Below are 26,789 nucleotides of genomic sequence, written 5' to 3' on the forward strand. Positions count from 1 at the left end.
CCAATATTATAAAGAATTGAAGCTTATAGCAGACGAGGCGTCTTTGTACGACCGACAGATTCGTTTATGGGGTCTAGAAGCTCAGAATCGGTATGTGACTATTCCAACAATGGAAGATCGTATGATAGTTGTATATTAATGCTATGCCAGAATGCGATCTTCCACAGTTCTTATTCTCTCCCTTCGATCTCTCGCCCATGAAACTATCAAGAATCTCGTACTTGCTGGTATCGGTCGCTTAATCGTCGCCGACTCTGATGTTGTCACAGAAGAAGATTTAGGATCAGGGTTTCTTTTCCGAGAAGAAGACAACGCAGTTGGAAAACTTAGAACGGATGCTGCTCTGGAACAGATTCAATCACTGAACCCACTTGTGACACTGAGCAAAATAGGTATGGACAGTTTTGAAGGAGAAGAGGACAAAGTTGCGGAAATATTAAAAAAGGAGGCTGTGGATGTCGTTGTTACGTGTGACTTAAGCGTGAAAGAAAATGTAAGCGGGGAAGAATATTTGTACGACGTATGTTGACAAGGCTGTAGGAGAGGATCGATGCGGCTGCCAGAAAAGCCAGTTCATTGTTCTACGCTGCAGGAACGTACGGTTTCACAGGATACGTTTTTGCGGACTTGGGCGAGTCATATGAATACGTTGTCAAGTATGTCGAGTGCCATATAATCCCTAGTATAATGGTTGCTGACCAAATGCAGCTCAATAGACGGATTATCAAAGAAAGTGCTCTCCTACCCTTCTTTTTCAACTGTGCTTGACAGGTCGAACTGGGCTAAACCCGGTGGTAGTCCCTTCAAGGGATTATCCAGAAATGCGACAAGGTCGGCAGCACCTGCTACTATCCTTGGCATCACTGGTGAAGCAATCCAGAGTCTAAACTCGCATTACAAATGCTGACCAGAAACAGCCCTTTGGGAATATGAATCCCAGAACGGCCACCTCCCCGCTGAGGAATCTTCCCTTTCTGCTCTCACTTCCTCCGCCGAATCCATCCGCACCGCTCTAGGAGTCAATTCTACCGCCGTCCCGTCCGTCGACTCTTCTTTACTGACCCATCTCGCTTCTCACGCCACTCACTTCTTCCCTCCTACGCTCGCTATTCTCGGGGGTCTGCTTGCACAAGATGTCTTGCGAGCACTGAGTCGGAAAGATAAGCCTGTTGCCAACTTGTTGGCTGTCGACAGTATGAGTGGTGTTGGCACCGTTGGACGATGGAGCATGATGGACGCGAAGGACACTCAATAGAATTACAAACCATCATAAGGTACAATGCAGACCTGTATATCTCTAAGCTAAACATTCATTCTGTCCAGCTCATAATGCTTGACCGGCTCCAACATTGCCACTCCTGCTTTTCTTCTTTTTCCGCTTTCCTTTTGTTTCCTGTCCTCTTTCTGGTTCATCTTCTTCTTCGTCGTCGTCCAACGGGGCCATTGATACCGCCGGTTTTTCTTCTGACTGTTTATCTTCTGCAGGCTTCCCCACCCGCCTGCCCATAAGATTAATTGGTGACTCTCTATCATCAGCGGGATCACAACATACCAAGTAGCATGATGTCGACTTCCCACTCGCATCAACTCGGTAATGAACCCCATGTCTCCTAGTCTTGATCTAAATAGCTCTGTCTGCAGGAGCGTCAAGTATACCAAACATGTGGGATATCTGCAGTTCCGTCAACTGCTAGTTCATACATGGGACATGAACTGGTCAAAACGGGAACGCACATTATGAACCTAACATATTGTGGTTCTCTCCAGTACTCGAGATATTTCAAATAATTCAAAAAAGCAGGCTTCCCAAGGTATCCTTGTATGTGTAATTCGTGAAGGTATTGTGGATGTGCTAGGCATTGAATAAACTGCATCTTACATCAGCTTTCCAGAGCCCGAAATAAACCGACGACTACCACAAGGACTTACCTCCAGCTCTGATTGGAATCTCACTAGATTGGCATGCTTTTCAGGTGTTCGAGCGGGTGCTTCAGAATCATCTGGCAAGGGTGGTGGAGGAAGTATTGTTGGAAGGGCCTGCATTGCGAGGCAGTAATTCTTGCTTCAGTACGGTTGTTGGTGGCTTGTGAGATTGGGGAGAGCAATCACTGGCCTACAGTACCAGAACTGAAGCAGGGGATTTGAAGTTGAATTCTTGACAGTGGACCGATAAGAATATTGAGGAAACTAGCGCTGCGATTGCTAAAGTCAAACCGGAGTAGCGGGTGTTGCAGAGCTGAGACTAAAGCCGTTGGAGTTGAGGGACCCGATTGTACAGGCGAAAATGGAAGCCACAGATGGTCAAAAGATTCACGAAGTAGTAGGAACTAGGGACTGTGCTCTAGACTCAGTTTGTAGTCAATTGCTCTGGCCGTGCGAAGTATCGAGTACTCACGCAAAGTACAGAGACAAGATGTTCATTTGTCCTGCTTATTCGTTAGCCTGTGTCTGCGAGAACTGTGCAGCGGCGAGATGTGTCAATAGCTGCTTTAAGATGTCGTTCAACACTCCGTGGGTTCGAATCCCATTCTCCCTGTATTTGATTTGTTGCTGGCTTGCCAGCTTTGTCATACGGGGAAGAGTTTCTCCCCAGGTCCCACAGCAAACAAAGCGGAAGCAAATTGCCTCTTTTACACACGTGAAGAGTTTCTCCCACGGCCACATCACACACGTCTCCCCCTCCTCTTCTCCCGGGCTTTTCCATCAATGAACAAATCATTCATATAAATACTGTTCGCTATCAAATATCGAGCGGATACGAGTAACCTGACGATGGATGCTCAACCAAACTAATCAGACATAAAACTTACATCCAGTTCCTTGTCAACGACAGGGTCACGTTTGAATTAAAGATTACGTATTTTGTGGTTCGGATAATAATTCCAAGTGGAACGAACATCACGCGCGTCATCTTTCGAATAAGAAGTTTCCAGCCGCGCAAAAGTTCGAATGAAGCTCCATCCGTATTTGTTATCCTATTTTTCTATCTATTTTTCTATTACGTCGAGACGGGAAGTTCAAACCATTTGATATGGACCTCTCATATAATGTCGTAGCTGCCAGTGAGTTCATATCACACTGATGAACCTCTTCCGAGCTGAATAGTTGAGCAGACTGTGCTACGCAGATGGCCAAGTACCAAGAGGTCCGTTGTCGAGACCTCGGTGGAAGTGCCTCCCCAAAAGATTACAATGGTGTTGACATAGGCGTCTCGTAGTGTGTTTTAAAGAACCAGGCTGGTGACTGGAATCAAATATGTCGACCTGAAGGTCGTGCTCTCGCTGCTTGTGCCGACGCTGCGTGAGTATCCCGTCGCTTTTATTGCTACTTTGCGACATTTACCAACAATCGGACTATAGTGTTCCGCACCTTGCTGAACTCAAAGCTTCTTGCGCGGAGCAGATAGCTACCTATCGACAATGTCTTGAAAAGCACTCCTCTCAACCCGACGAGGTTATCTCAAAGAACTGCGGTGGATTGATGAAGACGCTATGGGAGTGCACCGAAAAGACTGTCGCTGACATTGAGAAGCGCGAAGCTGGGGAGAAGAAGTTGATCTAGAAGCAAACGTATGCGTGGTCACTGTTTTGGGAGAATGGAGAAGGCCTATCGCATCAGTCTTGTCTGCATGAGATTGCATATCGCATCAAACTTATGGCCAACTCCTTGCTCTCGATGTGTTCGAAATCTTCTCGAATATGTCGGCTTGGAATCCCGTCTTATCAGAACAAAAACGACATCAAAACTCTCAGCAATAATCGATGGCTGCTTAATCCGGGATTATCCGGATAACGACCCCATTGTCTTCCTTCACCTCGTCTCAAAGGATTGTCATCGCATCCATTCAACCAAACTACTCATCGCCGAACTAACGAACGCTTACGACATCTGAACCTCCATGTAAGCGAGACCACTTGTCTATGGAGGGCGGCCACTTCTTCTCTTCATGCCTCAACATCCGTCCGCTTCATTGACTATTTTATCACAACTAATAATCCTGTTTCATCCTTTCCGATGACCGTCCTGCGCTCTCGAGCTCAGATATGTTTCACATCTGGTCCCCACATTCGTCAGCGATATACATAGGCGGTAGGGGCATCTTCGTACCACGATCCGTGACTTGAGAGTAAAAAGCAAGCCCCTTTCTTGGTAGCCTCTACGTTTACCTTGATGGCGTGATACGAATGATATCCGGTCGACTTATCGTGAGATGGTTGCATATAAAGAGCAGCAGGCCGGATTGTTAACTGTTAAAAAATTATGAGACTCGCCACCAGTATTTCACTCGAACTGTCAAGAAGATTTGCAACAACCACTCGCATACGCAACCTACGCACCTGAATGTTCTCAGATAACTTTTATCCTTCGCCACCATTAACAACTATGCAGAATGACCCTCCAATTTTGGACCCGCTCGCCACAAAAATGTCGAGCCTCAACTGAAAACCTCAAAAATTGTCGCCGATTATCTCCTGAAAAGCGACTGGACTGCTTGATAAAGACCATTTCCTCAGTACTCGCTGCATACTCAAAGGTGCCAACAGCTTCATCCCTCCATATTTCCGTCCTCACGGGGTTTTATCAGCGAGCAACAACGCTGTCTCCGTCAGTAGCGCAATACCACCCTTTGCCGCCGGGCCGACAATTCTTCGGTCGGTCCCCCTCACTTATTTCGCTATCATCCCTTTCTCTCTTCCAGAACCATCTGCACAGTGGCAGCCCATCTACATCGCATTCATGCGTCAACACCCTTACGAGCCTGCAACATGGTAGTAGTTCCTCTGCGGGGTCTACTGCAACAGATTGCTCTTTGATGGGGGAAGAGGTCGTTGCGCTGGAGAAGGATTGGTGGTCCAATGAGGTTGTTGTTGCGTAGTATGGTCCGCGACCTGAGATCCGTCCTCCGAAGGGAGAGTATTCGAGGAAGAGAGGTGGGCGAGGAAAAAGCGGAACGAAATTTGTGCATTTTGAGAAGACACGCAAGATTGAGAAGGACGTGGAACACGTCGGTTGGGGAGATGAGTAAATTAACCGTTTTAGACCTAGTCCCCTTGTAATTTTCAGTAATTTTTAGCGTTCCGAAATACTTAAACCATTGACTTGTACTATTGAACTCTATAACCCTATCAATGCAGTACTATCATGTTCATGAAAAGTATTGCACCTCCAGACCAATGCTCCTGATGGGATGTTGTCTTCCTGTGAGGTCTGCTAATACTCCGGCAGATACCAAGCAGTTCCTAATTCTCGCCTCGTACAAGAGTGCGAATTGCTAGAGACCGTCAGCACCTCCACTTGACTTGATAATTGCTAAACCCACCCAGTTACCCGATAATCTGGCCTTTAGTACTCCATCCCTCTCATCATCAAGGTCTTGCTGCGGTTGCAACCTTGGCGATATCTGTTGCGCCAATTCCCCAGCATTGACATCTGTCATTACAGGTATTGGAGAGTAGAGCTCCTTCTCAGCATGCACGTCTTCTCCTATCTCATCCCTCAAGGTGACTTGCCGCAAAGACGCCCGCTGGGCCATTTTTTCCGTCAATTCTCTGTTCTCTTCGATGCCGGTCACCACAGGATCTCGAGATTCTGCATCAAGTTGAGGCTCCGCATCCGTAGTAAGTCCCCGCTTACCACGCCGTCTGCCGATCCACCATTCACCGCCGACGCTGAGATCGCTTTCGTATGAGTAGACATTGACGCCAAACCGAGTGGCTAGAGCAACCGTGGGTGAAACTTGGGCAGAGTAGGCGGATGAAAGGAAGCCAATGAGGGGGTTGTAGAGAAGAGTGAGAGTAGTAGGAGGCGATGGGACAGGCGCGTTGAGGGGAAGGGGTAATGTTGGAGGTACAGTTGTGAATCTCAATCCAGTTGAAACTAAGGAGGATCAGCATACAACATATCTGACATCCAAGCCAACTAACTGCCAAAGCTTCTCTGTTTAGCAGAAAAATACACCTCTCCACCAGCAGAAAACCGGCCCTTCAATCCGCCCTCCATCATTTCCTCCTCATCAATCCTCTTTCCCTCTCTTTCTCTTCTCTCTTTTTTGTCAACCTCGCTCTCCTCGTCGCCATGCCACCCAAAGTTATACAGAGTCCTCAAGCCGACCATTCCGTCTTGCACTGAATACGTGTACTCTCCACAATATCGACCGGTGTCATGCTGCAATGAGATGAAGACATTTCCCGGTGTTGGTGACGGGGCTGGTGTTGATGGTTCAGACGGTTGGCGAGTGTGCGAAGGAGGTGTTTGAGGAGGTGTAGGTCGAGTAGATGTCGGATGTGCAGGTTGAGATAGGAAAGCGAGGTGCGCTTGAAGAGTTGGTGTGAGTCGAGTGGTTGCTAGACCGGATAGGTGGAGAGAAGGGAGATGTAGTCTAGAGTACAAAAGGTAATCTGGACATAGTTAATACGACCGTTCCATTTGAGACACCCTCAATCACCTTACCTCTGCCTTCGATTCTCTTTCCTCCAAGCCACACTTCATCCTTTGGCTGTGGTCTCTTTGGTGGTGGGAAAACTCTGAATCTCTCAATAACATTTTTGAAGGCAGTCGCTCGACCAGATCCGATCTACTTCCAGTCAATGCAGTTCTTTTACATCGTGATTCAAAACTTGCCTCATCCAGTGGCATCGAGGTTGTGATGTACGATATTGAACCATTAAGTTGTGGGAGCGCATCGAGAGCATATGAAGTGAAAAATATAGGTGTTGGCGAGTTGGCGAGCTGTAAAATGAGTGATTGCGGTAGTTGGAAATCTCTGTGACCCGCTTTAGCACCGAACGAACCAACTCTAATCTCCACCTGTGAAACCTACAGTAAAGCTGTTCCAGCCGTCAGCACTATACATTAATTCAGGAAATATGATAACATACCACTGGATGTTCGCGTGAGAGAACTATACAAGTTGTCTTCATTCCATCCAATCGCAGCGTAATAATTGCGTAGAATCTATCATGCTCCGTCAGACGCTGTTGTCATTTGGTTGTGCACGCTCACAAAGGCGGAGAAGCCGATCATGATGGGCCTGTGAGGCCTAATAATTTAAAGATAGACGAGAGAAATCAAGTGAGAAATGGAACTGATCGGAAAACTTTGATGAAGATGAGCTTTAGTCACGTATTTTCGAGTCGCTGCAACTGACGAAGTGGAGGTCGTCCACCGCGAGGGACAGTCCCGGACTACGAGTACTATTTAGGTGTTTGTGTGCTCGAATCCTATGCTGCAGAATAAATCGACAGCGAATAAATGGATTTTGGGCTGGATGCACATAGTAAGCATATACCAAATGGAAGATACCACAGGGGAGATATGCATCAAGCATATGTGTATGTATTATACAAGATGTTACTAAGAAAAACTAAACGCCCAAAAAAAGTTCTAATGAGTGACAACAGTTGGTACTACGAGTATCCAAGACGGCTTCTGAGATAAACAAGTCTCAGATAAAAGTTGATAGTACAACTGAACGCTTCTTATTCGGAAGTGCGGGGAAGGAAGTTCCAAGAGATGGGGAAGATACCCTGGTCGTAGTCGCCGTTGTTGAGGGCACCGAAAAGAGCGGGGGACATGTCAAGATCACCATCGCTGCACCCAGGGCACAAGTCAACGACCTTAGCGATCTCCTGATTGCCGTTCTGTTTGATGTCAGCGATGAGAAAGATAACGACGGAAAGATAGCAGAACTGACCTGCTCGTTGGTGATGCGAACGGATTGGCCACAGTTGTGGTCGGGGTTGAGGCCGTACTGAGGCCCGTTGAGGGCGACGACGAACTCCTCGTCGGTGTTCTGCCAGCCACAGGCACCAATACCAACAGAAGGGCTGTAGAATGTAGCCCTAGAAGGTGAAGTCAGCAAAAATGTACCTTGATAATATGAGGATGAAATACTTACTTGCCAGTGTGGGTGATCCTCTTCTCAGCAGACTCGACGGGAGCAGAAAGCACGGCAGTGGCAGCGAAAAGAGCAACGAAGATCTTGGTGAACATCTTGAATTTTGTGGTTTTGGTTGTTTTGGTTGCGTGAAGCAGTGGTAGTTTCAAGCGAATGACTGTAGCCTCTAGCTAGCTTTTGTTTTTGAGAGTTGAGGTAGGTTTGAAACTTGTGGGTTGATGAGATTCCAAGATGCTGAATGGCATCCTTATATATCTTTCGAGAGCACCACCCATGTTGGGAAAACTATTTTTGAGGCCCGATCATTCTTTTTTCAAACTTGGACGCGACCACAGTAGGACCGCAAATGGAGCATCGAACACGTTATTCTGAATCTCGAGAGGCCGGCAGCCAGTCGTCTATTTTTTGCTGTCTGCAGGCCGATGGAAAAAGTCCCCTTCAACCCCCATAATAAAATAAGCTTATATGATGATCTGGAAGATTACAGGCAGATAAAATGTGGTTACATAACCACCCCAGATTTATTTTTCCCCGTTTCGGTGGAAGGTGAGGCGTGGATCCCTTACCATTGTGAGGGCAGCTCCCAGATTGAGAAGAGCCCGAAGATCAAAGCCCCAGACCGACAATGAGGTGAAAGAGCAGAGCAGTTGCGTGGATTTTGGAGTATACCCTGGAGGGTAATAATGAAGGAGAAAGTGATGATAGGCGGTAACAACAACGAGCATAAAACTCGGGAGAACGCCGAGAGCGCGGCGGGCAGGGGTGCATGAAGGTGAAATTAATGATCGGACTTTTTTTATTTTGGTCAGGCACGAGTCTGGAGGACCCAGGACCCAAACCAGCCAGCACATACCAATTTTCCGAAGGAAATGCATCACAGTCAAAGAGCAGAGGTCCCAGGGACACGGGAGATAAACGGTTAACGGATTAACATTAACATAAAAGGGACCGGACAGTCATTTGGACATATGGCATGGGGTCCGCATGTAGCGGATCCTCGCCGCTGCTGCATCATAACATATCGTATGCCCATCATGCGTCACGGAACACAACTCCACTTCGCGCAACGAGATGAATCACGAGTGCAAGCGGGCCAGCAATTAGGGGCAAGCAACAAGGACCCCCCCACCATGTCTCTTCATCTTACTTCCCATTGCTCAGTCCTCAACAGGTCACTGGGAACAACAATGAGATCAGTAATAGGCCATGAATCGGCCTTAAAATTCGGATCGGGATTTTAGATTGAAGAGACGGGTTGAAGGTGACGAAGAATGAAATTTTTAGGGACCCTCTTTCAGACATGGCAGCCCATATGAGATCTTATCGGCATGGTGTGCCTGAAAAGGCCGAGCGTGGCAGCTGATAATTGGCAGGATAGGAGAGAAAGAGATTTTTGTTCCTAAAGTTGAGGGTCCTTACCGGCATAAATACCGTTTCTTGCCATCCTTTGCCCGGTCAGGGAGCCGTGGATCTAGAACATGGCGGCAGAATCTGTGAATGTATTACATATGGGAAACGCATGCATTACTCCGACGACCATTATGGCGGCCGATGTGCCGATCAACTTCCTAATTTTTGAATTTCCTCTGATCTCCAAAATCCATAGAGCAGACGATGAATGATGTGATGGCATGATGTTATATCCTGTTGTTTCCGCAGGCTGACATGTACTTCATATTTATTATGGCATCGTTTGGTAGCGATTGATTGTTGGGTGACGGCTGCCTTCTGCTGGCCGAAGAATGGCGTCTTTCGTGAATGAACTTAACCAATAGCTGCTAGCACTATTATATAACAATAATTTGCGCGTTGCATGGTGCGTGTTGACCCCTCGTGGCTACTATTGTACTGCTATACGTCCTTGTATATGTCCATATAATTAGTTCTCTGCTACCTTGTGACCCTCAAAAAAGAGGACGACGTCTCCTCCGATATCTTTTCTTCTTAGCCCTTTTTGCCCTATTTGAGCTTTGTCTTGTTGAAGTCGTCTTCCGTCTCCCAACATAGCGCAATATGCCAAGTTCATCTTCTTGCGCTCGTCATGCCTCATCATGTTTAGACGCTTCTTTCGTTCTTGGCGATTCTACCCCACCTTCGCCTTCGTGGAGTAAGGCCGGAATCAAAGGGGCGGCCCTATATCGAATCGACTTCGTTCTTTCTTCCTTTATTCCTTTATTCTCCTCATATTACCATTGCTCGAGTCCATGATTGAGGCATGCCTTGAATGAAACAACAAGTTGTATATGTCATCTGCCATGCGTAACAACAAGTTCCCCATCAGGTGTTTGACTTCACAGGCATATACTACTGAAGCATGTACTCGTCTTGAAAAAAGGGAAGAAGCCACCTCGTCTTCTTGTTGCGCAAATAACGGAGATGGAGCTTGCAGCAGCAGTGCGTAATACCTCAAGGGGATAATCTCACAACAATGCACCTGAGGTTGCAGTGACGTCCCTCTTCCGTTGTTTGCTCTTCATCCATGAAAGAATGGAAAGGCAAGGTGGTACAGAATACAGAGACGTGTGCATGGCAAGAGCTATCTAGAAGAAAGAAAAAAGGCGGCCGCGCAGACTACTATAAAATCCAGGAAATCTTTTTCAGCGTACGCACGTAGGAGGATACGGAAAATGGAACGCTATTGTCTGTTTATGATCCGGACCGCCTGTTGTATGCTGGATCTGGCTACATTGACTTTCCGAGTCCCGAAGTAGAGTCGCCGCATGGATCAGCGACGACGACGACTTCCTTCTTAATCTCGTGGTTTCAAAAATTTGGAGGAGCTTCTTGATAAGATGTGTCATTATGAATGGAATAAAGGTGAAGTAAAAATAAGACCGAGGTCCGTATAATTGACGGCGACCAAAGTGCTAAATACCATGATGCACATGTGCAAGTGCTGTATCGTATCGCCGCGTAGGAGTAACTACCGACGGTACAGGTCCGTTGATGATATAATTCTCCTCTCTGGACCTCTGGACCTTCCCCTCGGCTCTTATGTATGGAGTATGTATGCATATAATAGTGACATGCACATCAATGGGGGGATGGTGTATCCCATTGTTTACCACACAGCAAATGATACGCAGGCTGTTTATCGCGATATTACAGCAGACCGACTACCAAGCGCAAGATCAATATTATGCGTTATTCTCGGTGGTGACCTGAGAAAGCTGGGGACTTCGGCTGCCAGCTTGGAGGCATCATCGTCTTGCATCTCGTGCGTAGTAGTATTATACGAATACTGAGTAGTAGTATCTTTGGTCATAAGCGCTGATGATCATCATAGGGCTTGTCCACAAGAGTAGTTACAACTTACGAAATCATATGGTACCCTTCTCATACCCCGAGCATCCGGCGATAATGAGATACTTGACAAAACGGGGATGTGCTGCAATACTTCGTATTTTATGTGAGGACCTTCCTTAGCGATCGATTTGCGGCGTTTATGTTATCATTGTGTATGAGCTTAGGTCAAAGAGCGAATGTGTTATAGAAGATCGTAATCATTCATTGGGCATCATAAAAACGATTCAATCGTCGTTACAAAGAGTGTGATATGTATTCAATACAAGAGCAAATGTATATGTATCGTCATACCTCCTGGGAGAGACGCAAGAGTATGAAGTGCGGTGCCAGACCTATAAAGAAAATCCTAAATGCCCAAAGAGAAACGACATGAAAGAAGACAATGAAATGCGAGGGTCAAGAATAAAGGGGAAGTAAAGCATCGCTAATTAACTTAGGCGAAGCCCCACTTGACGTCGAAGACACCCTGGTCGAGGTTGCCGTCAGAGAGATAGCTGAAAAGACTGGTGGACAAGTCAAGGTCACCAGAGCTACAAGAAGGGCCTGAAAAGAAAGTCGTCAGTATGTTTGTTCATCTCTTCTGCGAGATAGTTGACCACTTACACAAGTCCACGACAGTGGCGAAAGCAAGTCGCTGAGTGGCAGCGTTCCAAGTCCAGATCTGCTTGTTGCAGACGGAGCTATCGTATTGGGCAGCGTTCATAGCCACAATGCTATAAGCAACAAATATCAGTAAACGCTTACAAACGAGGCAACAACGGTGCTAAACTTACTAGTCACTGTCGCTGATGGTCGAACCGCAAGCACCGACACCGGAAGCAGTGTAGTAGGTAGCAGTACCCTGGGAATCGTCACGCTTCTCGAAGGAGGGAGCGGCAGAGACGACAGAGAGAGCAGCAAGAGTAGCGAAGATAGCCTTGGTGAACATTTTTGTTGTTTGTGTTGTTGGTGCGTTTACCGTAGTATTGATAGCGAGTGTTGGTATGTCTGGTACAGACTTTTTTTTTGTCTAGGTTGACGTTGATTGGTTGTGGTGAAAGAGTCGAAAGATTCTTAATTGTTGGGAAGCAAAGAGGTCGTGGACTGGAGGTTTTTATATCTTGCGCTCTGTCCATCTGAATCTTTTTGAGGCCATCGCTGTTGTGAAGAAGTGTCCGAACAGAGTTGAAAGAAATGAGTGTGTTATCGTTCATACTTCCATTTTACACCTTGGTACCCCCGTCTTTGATTGAGAGTCCAGACACTGACCTGTACGTCATGATTATCCATAGACACCTACATGTAAAGGACCTCGATCTTGGATAGCGCTTCTTGATCCTTTGGTAAGTATATTCCGCTCGGTGTCTGGTCCTAACAACAGTTTGTCCCTTGTTTGCTAAACTTCGGAAGATTAGGCCAAATAATTAATCCTCGAAGTTTGATGGGCAGGGCGGGCAGGGTCATAAAAATTACGAATCCTGCGGTCCATAATTTTGCAGGCCGCATTGATAGGACATCTGCTGAATTTGAAAGCCTTTTTTCTGAGGTAACGAAAGCCGAAGGCATACGACTTGCATTACAAACGTGCCATGCTGGGTGTCAAATGCCTTAATCCCCCCATTCACTTCGGCAAGCTTCCGGCTTCCAAACTCCAGACTGATCCGTGCCGTATTCCGGGTTCTGGGGTGGTTGTGGAGCGAAAGAAACGGGGGGGGAGATATACAGGCGAATAAAGAGAGGTGGAGTAAGGTGGAGTTTAGAAGGAAAAGCAGGCAGCGAGAGGAGGAAGGGAAGTATGGGTTGATTTATGATGTGCGACTCTACGGGTGAGTAAACGTCATAGTTCAAAACCGCCGACAAATTTTGGGGGGCGGGGAGAAATAGTAGCGAGAGCCGCGGCCTTCACAGGGTCAAATTTAGTTCTGCTGGAGCGCGACTGACGCGGCTGACTTTTTTCTGGGAGACATTGTGCTGCAAGTTTATTTAATTACGTTATTTATGGGCGACGTCAAGCAGTCGACGACGCACTTCTTTTTTGACATCCCGGTAGGAAGTCGTCGCTTTTCTCGATATTATTACTTTAAGGAACTCGATACCGGTCGTTTGCGTCTAAAATTTGAGCTTTTGGGTTTCGGCAGTTCGCAGCTTAGCCAAAAGTATGAATAAATGACATGGAACAAATTTTGTTTAAAATTGCTTCCATTCCATTTGTGGAGCGTGAACTATGGCTCGACACAAGCCCCTCGACGGACATCGATCGGTCTCCGAGGTCCGAGGAGGGCTTGTGTCGAGACTAAGCGTGAACTATCATGAGCGGTGAACTTGGATTATCCTGACTTGACAATAATGATCACCAGCCGCATCGCTCCTGGTTAATTATTTCTGCCTCTCGTCTTTTCATCTAAAGACACTCATCGGGTCTCAACGGACACCACCATATTATTGACTTGGTGACTCGGAGCCATGACGAGTGGTGCTGATGATGCCTTTTTGTCCCACTTCAAGCGGCTCATCTCTTGATGATGATGACAATCATACCGATTGCTTTTGTAACGTCAGCCAACCTGGAAAGCTCCGATCTAACGCAATCATGCGCACTGCAACCAAGTCTTGTTTTGCCTGATCATGCAAGATCATTTGCATTGTTCATTGATGATACAAAGCATGAGCTAGACCTGGGAGTCGTAAAAAATCTCGTTACTTACGCCGTAGAAGTAGCTCGTTACTTCGGTCATGCTAACGAGATCGATTCACGGTGAGCCACTGGACATCTTCATTCCTGAAAGTAGCGCTAACAGCAGTGATCGTCTAGATTGCTGAAGTGCCAAGCTTTGGTCTAAGCTTTGGTCAGAGAGATATAAAAGGACATTCCCGAAGCAGGCCCTCCGGATTGAAGGACCTCACTGCCCATGACTGGAAGCTCTTGTCAAGGTGGGTTTGACTTAGACACTTCTGCCCAACTCCCCACTGAGCAAGCATTTGTAGTGTCTTGTTCCTGTGGTCGAAGGCCTTCTCCCTCCCCGTATAGAAGCTCTTTTGATTCCTCTGGTCGACAACATGTTGAACGTGTACAATCTTGCTTATCTTGATCAACACACTGATCGCACGCTGAACCTTTTGGATCAGGCAGTGCATAAGTTCAGTCAAAAAGCACGCTCACTTCACAGGGAATCAATCGCTCTGCGGTCTGAAATCCTTGCAAAAGACCCAAATCGTCGTGTACCGTCCTGTTCCCACTCCACCCCAAAATTTCATATGCTTGACCATATGACATTTTGTATCCGTAGGCTTGGACCGTTGAACAACTACACGACCGCTTTTGTAAGTGGTAATAGAAAACCGTTTTGCCTGTCAGTATACTAATATACATTGTGTGCACGATAGGGTGAATCTGAGCATCGCAGGATTAAATGCCTGTACAGTGTCACGAACAAGACACAGTCTGGAGCTCAACAGCTAGGCCTCCGTGTCCACGAACAACAAGTTCTTTCTCGTCTACACAGAGAAATCCACGGCACGACACAGGTCTCCCAGGATGATCACCCAATGATGTTGGGTGAACCATCTTATGAACAACCCTTCCAAATGTCAGGGAACAAGCGCCAACCTGGCTACATCTCCGATCTAAAAGAAAAGGCCTCCAGTTTTCCAGAGCTGAAGGTGAGAGTGTATTGACCATTTATCGGATGAAGAATATATAACTGATACACCACTTTTATACGTCCGTTTACATTCTTCCCTACTTGTATTTTGATTTTGCCAGTCCTTTGGCAACGGACTCATTTCTCACCTCTATCAACGTCTAAACCCAGAACATGATATTGATGGTGGTGTTTCGGCAGAGCACCGAGATATGATATCAGTTGCCAACGACAAACTTTACTGGCACAATACTCTTCGAGTTTTCCATACCAAATGCAACATGGAACGAACTTACGACATCATCAATCCCGATGTGAAGACCTTGGATATCATGCTGCAGGCCCCTATTAATAACAACCCTCGTTTTCTTCATGCATGGGTGATGAAAATGTTCCATATGGAGGTATACAAGAAGAAGAAGGCCGGTCTAGTGACGATGAAAGATGCGGAGAAACACAGTTTATATATGGTATGGGGTAAAGGTGGTACGAAGTAGATGGGGACTGGGGAGAGAGTTCTACTGCTCGCCGACTTCTGTATCGAGTGAAGTGGGCCGAGGGTCCAGAAGGTTATATGTTGTAGTCGAATACGCGTGATGTGGTGGAGGCTCAGGCAAAGGTTTCAGGGAAAGCGAGGAAGGATTCGGTTGATTGGCTGGACAATTTTATACCTTTTTGCGCGACTAGTTTTTCTTCACTTTCTTCATGTAACACAGATCACCTAGATCTCATGTTCAACACGTCCGTCGGTACTCGCTGCACACATCCGGACTCCCTGCCCGCCTCCCGCCTGTACTACGTACCCATGCATGCAATGCTTAGCAGGAGGGTTCATACTCTATAACTATGGCCTTTCTCATTTATCTACCCGTTATGTCTCGGCCACGCCAGAAGTACATATCAGTATGAATGCCCATTGCGCAGGCGCATAATAGAAGAACAAGAAAGATCATACATGATCAGTGGTACATTAAGCATGATCAATAGAGTAATGCCTGATCAAGACTTCATCGTGATTTAATCACATGATCATGCAAGATAATGCATCAGTGCGAATCAATTTGTAAATGATCATAGCATGATCATTCTCTCACGGCCAACCCAAAAATGCATGATCAGTTAAGCTATTGCCTGATCAGGTATTATCAAATACCCGCCAAATATGATCAGAAATCGGAGGATTTGATTTTTTTCTGGCAGGTTTGCTGATGAACCGCAAACATGGTTGACCTGCTGACAATGTTATTGTACAATTATACATCACTGCATGTCTATAATCTACGTTGTGATTAAAATATGAAGGCATTTGTGGAATTCTAGTGTCCTAGATATTGGGGTTATAGTCATTATTTTATAATTATGAGTTCTAAAAAGAGGATAGAGAAATGCAATGATTCCAGGTGTAAAACGGAAAACCTCACGGATCAATCCTCGATCCTCTCAAACGAAATATGATCATCCGAAGACGACCTTCTAATTTTTCTTGTACAACGGTCTAATCTTCACCGCCCTGAAATTGAAAGTCGCATTAGCAATGCTTTAGGACATTGATGAGCCGGTACTTACCAAGTGAAAAGGAAGCAGAAAAATATGTTGGAAAAACACCAGATAATGGTGATGGCCCAGTCTCGCCACTTGGTACCATGAGAGTAACCCATCTGCTGAACATAATCGTAACCGGTGCTGCTGGCACAATACTGGCAGCTGGTGGTAGAGTTGTCATCGACAAGATAACCGGAAGTGGTTGCGAGGTAGTTGGCGGCATACTCGTAACAGGTCTGGCCAGAAGGTGGGTAGAAGGTGATAAGGTCTTCTTCGATGCATTCGAGCTTGAGATTTCCCAAAGCAGCAGTCATGAGAGCACTGTAAAGGTATCGGAGGGGGGACAGCCACTGTAATAAATATATTGATCAGTTCCCACTTTTAATCTATGGACAATAAAAATGACGTACACTGAAGAAGTAATGGAATGGCGAAGGAAGGCCAGAGTAGAATACCAGAGCCCAAGACAAAACGTTGAGCACTATGATGGAATGTCAACCTCGATCGATTATGAAACAGATCGTGAAACGAAGCATTAACTCACAATTCCATACCAAAGACAAGATGTAAGGCAGGGACAACCTGTTAGGTGACACGGCACCAAGCAAGACACCAAACCCGGCGTTCAAGACAGAACAGGTCATGAAGCACAACCACGCCAGGACCCCGTCCACACGGGTACCAATCAAGCCGACTGTCCAATAGAAACAAAAGAAAAGCAAATTCCAGCCGACGAAGAGAACTGGCAAGGATACAATGAGGAGTGAGGTGACAAGGGCCTGCCAGGAATAGATACCCAATCTCTCTCTTGCGAGGAACATATCCATCTTGGCCAGATAGTTCATACCGATGTCCATGGCAATACCGGGGAGGGCCTGAACTGCAACCAAGAGGGATAAGGTCGCGGGGGTCATATTGTTGGGGGTGTGATCGAGCTTATAATAGAAGAAGCCAACATAAAGACCGAAGTAGATTAAGATGACGGTTTGAGTAGTCCAGAATGAGCCATCTGGACGGAAATTAGCTGCTTATGTACTATCAACATAAATAGTTACTTACCTCGCCATTGAGCCCGGAAATTCCTGATAACAAGTTCCCTTGTCATGGTCATGAATGAAGACGCATAAGCATCGCTACCACTCTTCGGTTGTACCTCGATAACGGGCTTTTCTGAGTCCATGTTGCCGGAGTTGTTGCGTAAAGTATACTCGTTAATCCTCCGTCGAACTTCGGTAGCTTCATCGCTTTGCTTCCAGAGTGTAGGCCAATCTGTATCTGTACCGCCGACTGGAGCAACACTGGCATCAAGACTATCAGCAATCAAAGTGGTGGTTTTGTCAATGATTGAAACTTACGTTCCCAAGATGAACTCTGCAGGGTTGGCCTCAGGAGGGCAGTAGGCGCCACGGTCTCCGAAGTACTTGACAACAGTCTCGGCATTCTCGCCAGTCTCTCCAACGTAGACAGTATGACCACCGGGCGCAAGAAGAACTACAGAGTCAAACATCTCAAAAAGGTCACCGGAAGGCTGATGAATGGTACAAAGAACAGCGAGACCGGACGCGGCAATGCGCTTGAGGAATCGCACTATTTCATAAGAAGCTTGAGAGTCAAGGCCGGAGGTGGGTTCATCCAAGAACAGAAGGAATTCAGGGTCGGCAGCAAGCTCAACACCTAAGACGGATGTGTTTAGTTCTCGCTCCTCGACATGCAATGGTGGACTCACCAATGGTAACACGCTTGCGCTCCTCCACACCCAGACCATCTTCACCAGGTGCCCCAATCAAAGCATCGGCAATGTCTTCCAACTCCAGTAATTTGATAATATTTTCGGCAAATTCCAATCGTTCCTCTCGGGTACGGTCGTTGCTTTGTCGAAGCAAGGCGGAGAATTGAAGGCATTCACGGACGGTGGACATAGGTTCGTGGATATCGGCTTGCATGGCGAAACCGGTTTGACGGGAGAAGGATGTGTCCAGAGGCTTGCCATCGATAGTCATCTTGCCTTCCATTTTACCTGTCGTCTTACGGAGGGAGATAGCATCCTACATAGACAGACATTAGCCTGATGTATATAAAGGTTTGTAGCTTCTCGCTCACCAAGAGTGTGGTTTTGCCTGCACCTGATGCACCCATAAGTGCAGTTAAAGAGCCGCCTTTGACGTACCCGCTGATACCGTTCTGTGCTTGACATCAACAACTGTTCTTTCAATCATAGTAGAGAAAGATACTTACAAGAAGTGGTTTATCCTTGCCTGCAACTTGCACAGTGTAGTAAACATCCTCGAAGGTGTACACTGGGACTTCGCCTCCCGAGCCCTTGGGTCCCTGGACCTTCTCCATAGCGGTCTTTCCTTCTTCGGCCTTCTCTTTAGGGTCCATAATGGCAGCCTTTCCGCCTCGCTTATACACTTTTTGAGATGAGTCGGGGCTTTCTCGGATAAGGAGAGATGAACCGATGACAATCATGATAACGTAGACTGTGGGTCACAAATCAGGTCAGAGCTGAGATTAATGGGATTCACTGTGAAGACTCCAGAGACTCACCAACGAAGTAAGCCCACAAAATGCCGACATTTCTCCAAATATGGCTAACCTGGAAACCGTAGACAAAGTTGACATAGTCCATACCAGCAACATTGAGGGAACCGGGCTGAGCACCGTTGATTGAGCACACCTGGTATCGGATATCGTCGTATCCAGGACCGCTGGGAATCAGATCGGTTGAGCTACAAGTCAAAATCCTAGCTCGGAACTCGTTGGCCAAGAGAGCCTCGAACGCCCAAGAACAAGGGGTGGCTCTTCGCAACCATGAGATCCATCTCACTTTGAAAATGAGTTAAGCGAGGGTGACATTTATTCACATGAAGTACGCACGTTGTCTAGGAGGAGGAAGTACAAAGCCCGAGGACGTCAAGACTACCGAAAGTGCCAAACAGCCATAACGAATTGCAACGGACATATTAGGTGTCCAGGACCCGATCATTCGATACATGACCGAAATGGCCTCGTACATGGTGAAGATGACAAACCAGAAAGTGAAGAAGTACTTGGCTCCAGCGGTAAGACCGACCATGAAATAGAAGATTGCCGAGAAGAGGAGAGTTTGAAACACATAGACCGGGATATCACAGACAATCTGGGCCAAAGTGTGTGCAGCCGGGTGGTAAAAACCGAGCGCCCTGTGTTTCTTCAAGAGCGGACGGGAGTTGACAGTGGCAGGGACTTCACCAAGGGCAAAGATAGTGTAGTACAGGATACAGAAGAAAAGTGCACCAGCAGTAGCGAAAGAACCAGCAGAATTGTTTGGGGGCTTGTAGCCTGACCATCGAAGTGAGTGAACTTGCACGTTGAGGAGAATAAAAGTGCGACTTACAAACAGCGCCGACCAACACGGCTTGCAAAACGTTTGAGCCAATACGGTAGACAAGACTAGTCATATCACTTCGAGTGAGTTGCAACTGACGTTTACACAAGATGGCGACTTGTTGGGCAAAGTTGACCCGATAAGAAGTAGACTTGCCGGCACCAGGGTGCTTCGAGTTCTTGACGGCAGTTTGGAACTCGTCGGCGTTGCTTGACTGGGCGTGTCGTTCCTTGTACCGTTGAATGTCCTGCTGCAGATCTTTATACTCCTGGCTTTCAAGGAAGTATTGCTCAAATTCCTCGGGGGTCTCGGGAATCTGGCCCTTGAATCCATCCCTCACCTTTCGCTCATTGGGTGAGGTGACAGCGGTCAAGAAGTCGGGTGTACTACAGACCAGAAAATTCAGTCATGATTAACTATATCAAAAGGAACTCACTCACGTTTGACGGGGCTTTTTGTACCAACCCATGTTTTCGAAGTAAGCCTGGGCTCTACTAGCTCGCCCCTGAGCGTTCTGGTTAGCTACTTCAAAGACGGTGAAGGATGTATTGCTCACAGAAAAGATCTGTCGGCCTTCGTAAATGACCACAACACGGTCGACGCAATCCCAGGCATCTTGAGCGGTTTGGTAAGTAGAGATGATCTACGATGTATCAGTCAATATACATGGCGAATCTCGCGTCATAATGTACTCACGTTGACCATTCCCAATGACTTTGAAAGCTCCCTCAGGACCTTGTAGAAGTGTAAAGCAACAGCAGAATCCAAACCACGAATAGGGTTGTCCCAGCAAGTGACAGCGGCATTTGTGGTGAGAACCTCGGCCAGCGACACTCGTTTCCTTTCACCTCCCGAGACACCACGAACGAACTGGTTACCGACTACGGCGTGCTTTAGTAAATCGTCCGGAGCAATGAGGCAGAATTTCACCCACCCTTTGTGTTCCTCGTATGAGGCATGCCGAAGGTATCCAAGATGCGCCCAAACAAACTTTCCAGATATTCAGAACGCTTCTCCTTGTCTTCTTTCTTATGAGGTTCCTTCAAGAGCAGAGCAGCCTTGATAGTTTCCTCAACTGTTAACAAAGGCTGGTGTTCGTCTTCTTCAGAGTTGAAGATGATCTCGCCATCATAGTACCTGTAAATAAAGCGTGTCTCCTATCAGCAATATCCTAGAATCGTCAGGAAAGAAGGCGAATACTGACTCTTTAGCCTCATGAGCAGGGATAGTTGAATACGACACATCACCTTCAATCTTAACAAATGGTTCATGGACGTTCGCGAGCGCCCGCATCAAAGTAGAACACCCTGCACCCGGTCGACCAAGAACGAGCAAAACCTCGCCTTCTTCGGCCACGCCAGAGAAATTGCGAATCAAAGGTCGAGTTGGACCAGTTGTAATTCGGAACAGCTTCTTGGCAAAGGAATAGACGTCCCACAGCTGTGACATAGCGGATAATTAGCTGCGTTCGAACATTGCCTCCAGAGCGTCATGTAAGGTACTCACCTTGAATATGGACACCTCAAAAGACTCTACATACTTCTTCCCGCCCCCCGCGCCATACACAGTGACATCCTCCCAGACTACTCCTAATGAGTGGTACCCTGCATTCGGCAGAGGAATGCTTCCAGGCTGGTCGAAAATCTTTCCATGACTCATAGGGGCATCCTCGGTGCGGTCTTTGTTCAAAACGTTGGCGGAGTTGGTCTCCTCCCCAGTCAGGAGAGAGGGTGACGAGGACGAGGCGGGGGATTGGACTGCGGTAGCTTCTGGGTCATCATTGTGATAGGTCATGGCGATTAGGGCGGAGGTCAATGAGCTCGATCAGCAGTAGGGAAATTGGTTGTCACTCTGGCGTCGTCAAATGCTATTATTATCTGGCAGTGGAAGATGAGGAGGAATAGTTTGGCCGCTGCCGGTAAAACACGCCGTCGATTGATTTGTGACCGAGGTGGCCGATTTGCTTTTAACCGCAAGAGAGAAAAAAATTCGCCGTAGTATTGATAATCATGGTCCATAAACCCCACAGCAGATTAGTCGTTATCGATAAAATGACGGTTTTGCAGCCGTAAGTCGTCCGGTTCCTTCGGGCTTTTTCAAAAAATCCGCCGGAAAATATCCGCAAATGATTCATAATTATGTAATCTCGGAAGGCGGAGGTTTTCCGAAAAGCTGCGGCTTAAATCCTCTGGATGCGGACAAAAAATAAGCCCCTGAAGCCGTTTAAAGCTTGGCTGAACGGGTAAACTTACTACTGCTGCATCACTATGGGCGGCGTGTAAATTCGCGCTTGCGTGCTTGTGGGACGATGGATGGCGGTGGAGTCAGCTCGTCTGCCCCGTTATTGAGCCCCCATCACGCAATAGAAACCCACGTAGTATATAGACCGCCAGCCTGCGAAAGGTTCATCACTCAGCCACTACGGCGCCGTACAGACGGACACGAGCGTAGTAAGCTGGACAAGATTCATGAATTGCAAACTCCTGTTAGAAACAGCTCACTGGAGATCACAGAGGCTTGATGAAACCAAAAATCCAAAATATAGTCATGATGCCTAGCGGCGATGCATTGCGCTGTGATTTAGTAATGTATTACCGCCTGCTACTAATCAGGTGACGAGAAAGAGAAACCGAAATTGGAAAGAGGCAAGAGGGGGCAAAGGACGATCGGAGAAGCCCATAACCTCGCACGGCGGCCCAGGCGCAGAAATACGACTCTGCTGGTCTTTTATGGTCTCAAGAAGGCATGCTAAAGTACGCTCTCTCCCGTGCTCGCCTATGATCTGGGCTAAGGATTGGTTTTCTCCCTAAGAAAACGCCTACAGGCTACAGGCCGCAAGGAGCTGGGTCATTTTCAGACAGGATAAGCGGCGGAAAACCGAACGCCTCAACTATCAGCGATTTTCCACAGCGGTCATTGTAGGAAGGACAATGCTCATCCGCCAGAAAGTGTTTCCCGCTGCGCCAACCCCGGTGGAACCTACCTTTGGATAATTCACACTACCCTAGTGTCTGCATCCCATCACAAAATACCTCCAAAACCTCTCCAACGAAGCGGATGGCCATTAATCACCATGGCGATGAAGCATTGGGCGGTACTAGCTATATCCGATAAACGTTTTCATTTCGACTTGACGTTATATAATGATCTTCTATGCAGCTCGTTCATATCATCAACAAGAAACATCAATTCCCGCAGAACAGGTTTCGACTACCCAACTCGCATCTCACTCTCCATGTTCATGCACTACCACCCGACGCTCGTCCCCTCTGGGCCTGCTCCTTCTCGGCCTCCTCTTTTTCACGCCAAACCCAAGCCAGCTTTTCCTCCTCGAACCATACATAATAAGCCGAGGCTCAATGCCACTATCAAACTCAGGACTGCTGGTTCAGAGAGAATTATTTGCCAGGCACCGTTTAAAAGGAAAACGAAGCATCACAAATTACACAACCAACTCAAGCGCCAGCCAGCTCTCCCTACCATTCCTGAACAGTTCGAAGACAGCGTAACATCCGCGCCAGCTATTTCTCGCACATCTTCAAGCTCTCAGCTCCTCCCTTCATTTGAACGTGTGACTACTGTGCTTCGCATATTTTCTAGTCTTTTCACAAAGGATGAAGAGGAGAAAGAAAAGCAGCAACAAGGACGGTGGAGTTGGCTTAGCTGGAATAGCTCGGGAGAGGAAAGCTCGAACAACGAGGTGATAAGGATCACGACTGAGGACCTTCTTGATGTCGGCCCAGCTATCACTGTTACTTCGCCCAAGAGGACGCCATCGCCAAGCTCGGACCCTTTCAATCAATTCAGCAACAATGAACCGTTCTTCCCGGACCTTGGCTGCGACAAAGGATCACACTGTGTTTTGGACTCTGACCCTGAGACCCATTCATCAACATGGTCAGGCATTATTTCTCGAGACGTATTCTATGACGAGACATGGATAGCTGGTTCCCAATTACTACGAACGGCCGATGGGCAGATCGTTTGCGACCTGCAAGAGAAGGGCTTGTTGAATAGTGTCTCGCGGAAAGCCAAAAAGGAGAGAAAGAAAAGAGTAAAAACTCGGGTGGCGAACTCTGACCTTGTATGTATCTCTCAGTTATGCACCGATGCTGACATGTCGAATCAGACTGTAGGTGGGACACATGAATACTTTGTCAAGTCCGTGCATCTCTCTTCACACTACACCACTAGCGTAAGCACCACCACAGTCTCCGGCAGCTTCGCCGCAGGAACCAGGACAGATTTCCTTAGGAGGGCCCGTCAACACGCAATGGATATGTTGGGTCTCGATGCTATGGCAGGTTCTCGCACCGAATGAATCGAAAAGATTGGATTTTTATCGAAAACAAACTATAGGGCGTTCTATAATTGATTTTACACCCGCTATGCATGGCGATTACTTTTGAGCTATGAGCGTAATGCAGTGTGCAAAAACCGTCCATCGGTTCAGTTAAGCCAAGAGCACGAATTTGTGCTAAATCGAAGGAAGAGGTCTATGCCCCAGGGGATCTTTGGTCTGGAAGCGTGTGCGCATGACGAACGATGCTAGCCTCTCGCTACGACACGGAAGAAAAGTTGACTGATCCGTAGCAGATTGTAGTATTAGCAGAGGGATTCCATAGCCGTAGACAATTTCTCAGCTGACTCTCCACTTATAAAAGAGCGAGCGACATCGCCCTCCACAGACCATGCCGGCTCCAAAAGTTCACCCTTCTCGTCACCGCCAAAGAAACAAAAGGACCCGTTCTCAAGTAGGAAATCTCTCAGGAGCGCTCGTCATGCCTGTTCTCTCGCTCCTGCTCCATTCACTGTGGCCCAACGTCGATCTCCCTTAGTTAGCCAAGGACGCTCCACACCTCGTACCGTTCTCGAACCCTGACTGTCAGTTGTATGTAGCTCAAAATCTCAGTATAATACCCGTCGTATGCAAAGAGATCCGGAATCTAATCCTTTTCATGGTGTCTAATGGTCTATCCCCATCCGACCTCCCACCACCAGTACCCTTGGGCCTCGTCGATTCTTCCTTCACCCTTCCTACCCTTGACTCCTCGTTTACCCTCGCCTCTTGTGCCGAGCTTTAGACCTTTTGATATACCAAGACCCTCTCCGCGGAGCTCCGGTGCAACAGCTGATGGATCTGGTGAGAGCGCCGCGGCGGCGGAGCGATCGGATAGTGGAGTGTAAGTGGAGAGAGGAGGGAAGTGTTGATCGATGGATTCAAGCTCGGGAGCGAATGTCGGGCGGAGGGGGGATAGGATGTGCTGTCGTATAGTCAGCGTTAAAACCACGGATTTCCGGTAAAGATAACTTACGAAGGTACCACCCTGGTCGTTTTCACCTTCAGGCAACCTCAACACCCACGCCGCGACCTCCCTCAACAACTTCGCATGTGTCTCATCATACACACAATCACTGGCTAACACCAAATCAAATGTTCCGTCCCTAGCAAATACCCCCATCTGTTCTTCGTCGCCTTGTCCTCCCTTGGCCATGAAAGCGGGGAAAGTCGTCCAATCTAGCTTGGCAATATGTATACCTTCATTACGAGCAATATCGGTTATAGACTCAATTCCATTCGAAGTAAGTGCAGGAGGAAAATTGAGGTCGACACATATTTTGAGATTGTCCAATACAGAGGGCAAGAAATCTGTGGCTACCACCAAACCGGAATGGGTGTCCGATGCGATGGCATTGAGGTCGAGAAGCTTTCGGGAAAGAATGGAAAGAAGACCTGTCCCGGCTCCAAGTTCTAGGACTCGTACACCTCTGTTGACTCCGGAAGGAGGGAAAAGCCCATAGTCTGACGGGTGAAGAGCGATTTGTCGACCTAGCAGGATGGCGCTACCCCATGTTTGGACACCTACACTGAGATGATCGCTCATAGGTGCATCGTGAAGCAAGATGGGTAAAAGCGAACGATTGGCCTTTTGCGGTCTCGCGCCTCTGTTCGCACTAGTAGATGTCGTGGGCGAAGGGGGAAGTCGCGTGCGAAGAGTGAGGGGGGAAGTGGGAGAGGTGGAGAACGAAGCGAGAAAAGTAGAGGTGCTGGGAGAGTGCATCGGGTTTGGGGTAACCCTTGAACGGACTTTAGAGAGCGCTGGGCCGAGGTAGTCCGCTATGGGGAAGATGAGATGGCGAGTAAGAGATCCCGCAGCTGAAAACGATGTCAGCTGTACTCCTTCATGAAGTCAATTACGCGGCAGAACGTACCACTTGTACCAGCCATCATTGCAAGAACCGCCGTGGCATCTCTCAAGATAGCTTCAATGTCCTTGGTTCCTTCCGTTTTCTCATCACCCTCATTCTCTTCCAGCCAGCCTTGAGCCCTCCTCACGACTCCACTGAGCCACCTCTCCGCCCATTCTCTCTCGAAGGGCTCCAAATGCGGCGTCTCGAGCTCCTCATACTCTTCTTCGGTGTCTTCGGTGTCCTCCATTTCTTCATTGATCTTGTCTTCGACGATAGTCTCGGTCTTTGCCGGTAATGCTACATCGAGACCGAGACCCATGCCCTCCATAGTCTCGACTAAACCAGCGCTGAATCTTCGCTTCCTCTTGATCTCTCTAATTTCCTTCTTCACCCGTCTGTCATTCTTATTGCCCTCTTCACTGGAGGAATCGGCCCCATCTTCGAGTACATCAGCGGCATGGAATCCACCATGAATCGGAGGTAGGTATAGCTCTCGGAGATCAGCGATGTAAGAGAGTAGTTCGGTGGGGTTGAGTGGGTGAAGAGTGTATTGTGACCTCGGCAAATGAGGTAGAAAAGTTGAAGGGACGCTCATTCTGTCGATTAAAGCCTTTTCATTTTCTGTTTGAGATGGATATGACGTTCAGTTCATAAAAATATGTATACAGTCGACTTCGCTTTATAGTGAAGCACTACCGGTGTGGGGTGTATTCTGAAATTTCTAATTTTGGGCTCCCCAAACACAAATGGGTATTTTGGCTGTACACACCTAGTATTGGGCCCAAAAACCCAGTTTGGCCAATGCGTTACGTAACGGTTTTGCCCTAACTGGGGACACAAATAAGCCTTCGAATCACGTATCGCT

The 26,789-nt window shown here is 47.5% G+C and overlaps 10 protein-coding genes across 10 annotated transcripts in view; 4 read left to right on the top strand and 6 right to left on the bottom strand.

The window, feature by feature from the left end:
- The window catches only part of CNN00720 (SUMO activating enzyme, putative), a 1,378-nt gene extending 84 nt beyond the window's left edge, over positions 1–1,294 (top strand). Inside the window, exons 2-6 of the mRNA XM_024658375.1 lie at positions 33–90; positions 151–493; positions 541–656; positions 709–866; positions 918–1,294. Coding sequence (XP_024514066.1) covers positions 33–90; positions 151–493; positions 541–656; positions 709–866; positions 918–1,255 — 1,013 coding nt within the window. The 3' untranslated portion in view covers positions 1,256–1,294. The remainder of the gene's footprint in view (positions 1–32; positions 91–150; positions 494–540; positions 657–708; positions 867–917) is intronic.
- Positions 503–2,585, bottom strand: CNN00730 (transcription from Pol II promoter-related protein, putative). Its single transcript, XM_024658376.1, has 5 exons — positions 2,396–2,585; positions 1,930–2,341; positions 1,735–1,868; positions 1,553–1,672; positions 503–1,499 (listed from the first exon to the last, which is right to left on the bottom strand). Exons 2-5 carry the CDS (start codon positions 2,041–2,043, stop codon positions 1,325–1,327), a joined length of 543 nt encoding a protein of 180 aa, XP_024514106.1. The 5' UTR covers positions 2,044–2,341; positions 2,396–2,585; the 3' UTR covers positions 503–1,324.
- A 375-nt stretch (positions 2,586–2,960) lies between these two features.
- On the top strand, positions 2,961–5,141 carry CNN00740 (hypothetical protein). Its single transcript, XM_024658877.1, has 4 exons — positions 2,961–3,062; positions 3,114–3,145; positions 3,218–3,300; positions 3,360–5,141. The coding sequence occupies exons 1-4, from the start codon at positions 3,032–3,034 to the stop codon at positions 3,559–3,561; spliced, it is 348 nt and encodes a 115-aa protein (XP_024514692.1). The 5' UTR covers positions 2,961–3,031; the 3' UTR covers positions 3,562–5,141.
- Positions 3,653–7,072, bottom strand: CNN00750 (MDM10, putative). Its single transcript, XM_024658377.1, has 10 exons — positions 7,003–7,072; positions 6,879–6,954; positions 6,821–6,827; positions 6,622–6,763; positions 6,451–6,574; positions 5,925–6,398; positions 5,321–5,877; positions 4,338–5,272; positions 4,108–4,247; positions 3,653–4,054 (listed from the first exon to the last, which is right to left on the bottom strand). Exons 1-8 carry the CDS (start codon positions 7,021–7,023, stop codon positions 5,147–5,149), a joined length of 1,527 nt encoding a protein of 508 aa, XP_024514105.1. The 5' UTR covers positions 7,024–7,072; the 3' UTR covers positions 3,653–4,054; positions 4,108–4,247; positions 4,338–5,146.
- Positions 7,073–7,305: 233 nt separating this feature from the next.
- On the bottom strand, positions 7,306–8,566 carry CNN00755 (hypothetical protein). The gene is made up of 3 exons (XM_024658878.1): positions 7,898–8,566; positions 7,694–7,841; positions 7,306–7,640 (listed from the first exon to the last, which is right to left on the bottom strand). The coding sequence occupies exons 1-3, from the start codon at positions 7,990–7,992 to the stop codon at positions 7,479–7,481; spliced, it is 405 nt and encodes a 134-aa protein (XP_024514693.1). The 5' UTR covers positions 7,993–8,566; the 3' UTR covers positions 7,306–7,478.
- Positions 8,567–11,391: 2,825 nt separating this feature from the next.
- On the bottom strand, positions 11,392–13,007 carry CNN00760 (hypothetical protein). The gene is made up of 3 exons (XM_568614.2): positions 11,977–13,007; positions 11,807–11,916; positions 11,392–11,746 (listed from the first exon to the last, which is right to left on the bottom strand). Exons 1-3 carry the CDS (start codon positions 12,129–12,131, stop codon positions 11,637–11,639), a joined length of 375 nt encoding a protein of 124 aa, XP_568614.1. The 5' UTR covers positions 12,132–13,007; the 3' UTR covers positions 11,392–11,636.
- A 512-nt stretch (positions 13,008–13,519) lies between these two features.
- CNN00765 (hypothetical protein) lies at positions 13,520–15,761 on the top strand. Its single transcript, XM_024658879.1, has 5 exons — positions 13,520–13,937; positions 13,995–14,113; positions 14,168–14,503; positions 14,567–14,842; positions 14,946–15,761. The coding sequence occupies exons 3-5, from the start codon at positions 14,240–14,242 to the stop codon at positions 15,318–15,320; spliced, it is 915 nt and encodes a 304-aa protein (XP_024514694.1). The 5' UTR covers positions 13,520–13,937; positions 13,995–14,113; positions 14,168–14,239; the 3' UTR covers positions 15,321–15,761.
- A 318-nt stretch (positions 15,762–16,079) lies between these two features.
- Positions 16,080–21,744, bottom strand: CNN00770 (ABC transporter PMR5, putative). Its single transcript, XM_568616.2, has 18 exons — positions 21,239–21,744; positions 20,937–21,172; positions 20,667–20,869; positions 20,429–20,613; positions 20,289–20,375; positions 20,173–20,237; positions 19,742–20,118; positions 19,243–19,686; positions 18,913–19,191; positions 18,601–18,845; positions 18,466–18,546; positions 18,092–18,410; positions 17,721–18,039; positions 17,425–17,663; positions 16,910–17,374; positions 16,776–16,846; positions 16,390–16,715; positions 16,080–16,333 (listed from the first exon to the last, which is right to left on the bottom strand). The coding sequence occupies exons 1-18, from the start codon at positions 21,524–21,526 to the stop codon at positions 16,297–16,299; spliced, it is 4,266 nt and encodes a 1,421-aa protein (XP_568616.1). The 5' UTR covers positions 21,527–21,744; the 3' UTR covers positions 16,080–16,296.
- Positions 21,745–22,003: 259 nt separating this feature from the next.
- Positions 22,004–24,131, top strand: CNN00780 (expressed protein). The gene is made up of 2 exons (XM_568618.2): positions 22,004–23,816; positions 23,862–24,131. Exons 1-2 carry the CDS (start codon positions 22,806–22,808, stop codon positions 24,051–24,053), a joined length of 1,203 nt encoding a protein of 400 aa, XP_568618.1. The 5' UTR covers positions 22,004–22,805; the 3' UTR covers positions 24,054–24,131.
- On the bottom strand, positions 23,896–26,575 carry CNN00790 (hypothetical protein). Its single transcript, XM_568620.2, has 3 exons — positions 25,946–26,575; positions 25,048–25,889; positions 23,896–24,996 (listed from the first exon to the last, which is right to left on the bottom strand). The coding sequence occupies exons 1-3, from the start codon at positions 26,517–26,519 to the stop codon at positions 24,706–24,708; spliced, it is 1,707 nt and encodes a 568-aa protein (XP_568620.1). The 5' UTR covers positions 26,520–26,575; the 3' UTR covers positions 23,896–24,705.
- Positions 26,576–26,789: the final 214 nt, after the last annotated feature.

Source organism: Cryptococcus neoformans, assembly GCF_000091045.1.
Source record: "Cryptococcus neoformans var. neoformans JEC21 chromosome 14 sequence".
Classification (NCBI taxonomy): domain Eukaryota; kingdom Fungi; phylum Basidiomycota; class Tremellomycetes; order Tremellales; family Cryptococcaceae; genus Cryptococcus; species Cryptococcus deneoformans.

Excerpts from the sequence above, each read along its gene's own strand:
- CNN00765 (XM_024658879.1), top strand. The coding sequence starts at position 14,240 with ATGTTGAACGTGTACAATCTTGCTTATCTTGATCAACACACTGATCGC. Across the intron at positions 14,504-14,566 it reads ACAACTACACGACCGCTTTT|GGTGAATCTGAGCATCGCAG; the intron begins GTAAGTGGTAAT and ends TGTGCACGATAG. Across the intron at positions 14,843-14,945 it reads CCAGTTTTCCAGAGCTGAAG|TCCTTTGGCAACGGACTCAT; the intron begins GTGAGAGTGTAT and ends TGATTTTGCCAG.
- CNN00780 (XM_568618.2), top strand. The coding sequence starts at position 22,806 with ATGGCGATGAAGCATTGGGCGGTACTAGCTATATCCGATAAACGTTTT. Across the intron at positions 23,817-23,861 it reads GGGTGGCGAACTCTGACCTT|ACTGTAGGTGGGACACATGA; the intron begins GTATGTATCTCT and ends ATGTCGAATCAG.
- CNN00760 (XM_568614.2), bottom strand. The coding sequence starts at position 12,131 with ATGTTCACCAAGGCTATCTTCGCTACTCTTGCTGCTCTCTCTGTCGTC. Across the intron at positions 11,917-11,976 it reads ACCATCAGCGACAGTGACTA|CATTGTGGCTATGAACGCTG; the intron begins GTAAGTTTAGCA and ends TGTTGCTTATAG. Across the intron at positions 11,747-11,806 it reads CGCCACTGTCGTGGACTTGT|GCCCTTCTTGTAGCTCTGGT; the intron begins GTAAGTGGTCAA and ends CTTTCTTTTCAG.
- CNN00770 (XM_568616.2), bottom strand. The coding sequence starts at position 21,526 with ATGACCTATCACAATGATGACCCAGAAGCTACCGCAGTCCAATCCCCC. Across the intron at positions 16,847-16,909 it reads CTTGTCTTTGGTATGGAATT|TGCTCAACGTTTTGTCTTGG; the intron begins GTGAGTTAATGC and ends ATTCCATCATAG. Across the intron at positions 16,716-16,775 it reads CATTCCATTACTTCTTCAGT|TGGCTGTCCCCCCTCCGATA; the intron begins GTACGTCATTTT and ends TATTTATTACAG.
- CNN00750 (XM_024658377.1), bottom strand. The coding sequence starts at position 7,023 with ATGATCGGCTTCTCCGCCTTT. Across the intron at positions 6,955-7,002 it reads TGATCGGCTTCTCCGCCTTT|ATTCTACGCAATTATTACGC; the intron begins GTGAGCGTGCAC and ends GGAGCATGATAG. Across the intron at positions 5,273-5,320 it reads CCAGATTATCGGGTAACTGG|CAATTCGCACTCTTGTACGA; the intron begins GTGGGTTTAGCA and ends GACGGTCTCTAG.
- CNN00740 (XM_024658877.1), top strand. The coding sequence starts at position 3,032 with ATGGACCTCTCATATAATGTCGTAGCTGCCA. Across the intron at positions 3,063-3,113 it reads ATATAATGTCGTAGCTGCCA|ACTGTGCTACGCAGATGGCC; the intron begins GTGAGTTCATAT and ends ATAGTTGAGCAG. Across the intron at positions 3,146-3,217 it reads AGATGGCCAAGTACCAAGAG|TGTGTTTTAAAGAACCAGGC; the intron begins GTCCGTTGTCGA and ends GGCGTCTCGTAG.
- CNN00790 (XM_568620.2), bottom strand. The coding sequence starts at position 26,519 with ATGAGCGTCCCTTCAACTTTTCTACCTCATTTGCCGAGGTCACAATAC. Across the intron at positions 25,890-25,945 it reads AATGATGGCTGGTACAAGTG|CTGCGGGATCTCTTACTCGC; the intron begins GTACGTTCTGCC and ends CATCGTTTTCAG. Across the intron at positions 24,997-25,047 it reads ACGACCAGGGTGGTACCTTC|CACATCCTATCCCCCCTCCG; the intron begins GTAAGTTATCTT and ends ACTATACGACAG.
- CNN00730 (XM_024658376.1), bottom strand. The coding sequence starts at position 2,043 with ATGCAGGCCCTTCCAACAATACTTCCTCCACCACCCTTGCCAGATGAT. Across the intron at positions 1,673-1,734 it reads CAATATGTTAGGTTCATAAT|ATATCCCACATGTTTGGTAT; the intron begins GTGCGTTCCCGT and ends ACGGAACTGCAG. Across the intron at positions 1,500-1,552 it reads AGTCGACATCATGCTACTTG|GCGGGTGGGGAAGCCTGCAG; the intron begins GTATGTTGTGAT and ends TCTTATGGGCAG.
- CNN00755 (XM_024658878.1), bottom strand. The coding sequence starts at position 7,992 with ATGTTCACCAAGATCTTCGTTGCTCTTTTCGCTGCCACTGCCGTGCTT. Across the intron at positions 7,842-7,897 it reads AGGATCACCCACACTGGCAA|GGCTACATTCTACAGCCCTT; the intron begins GTAAGTATTTCA and ends TTCACCTTCTAG. Across the intron at positions 7,641-7,693 it reads TTCGCATCACCAACGAGCAG|AACGGCAATCAGGAGATCGC; the intron begins GTCAGTTCTGCT and ends GACATCAAACAG.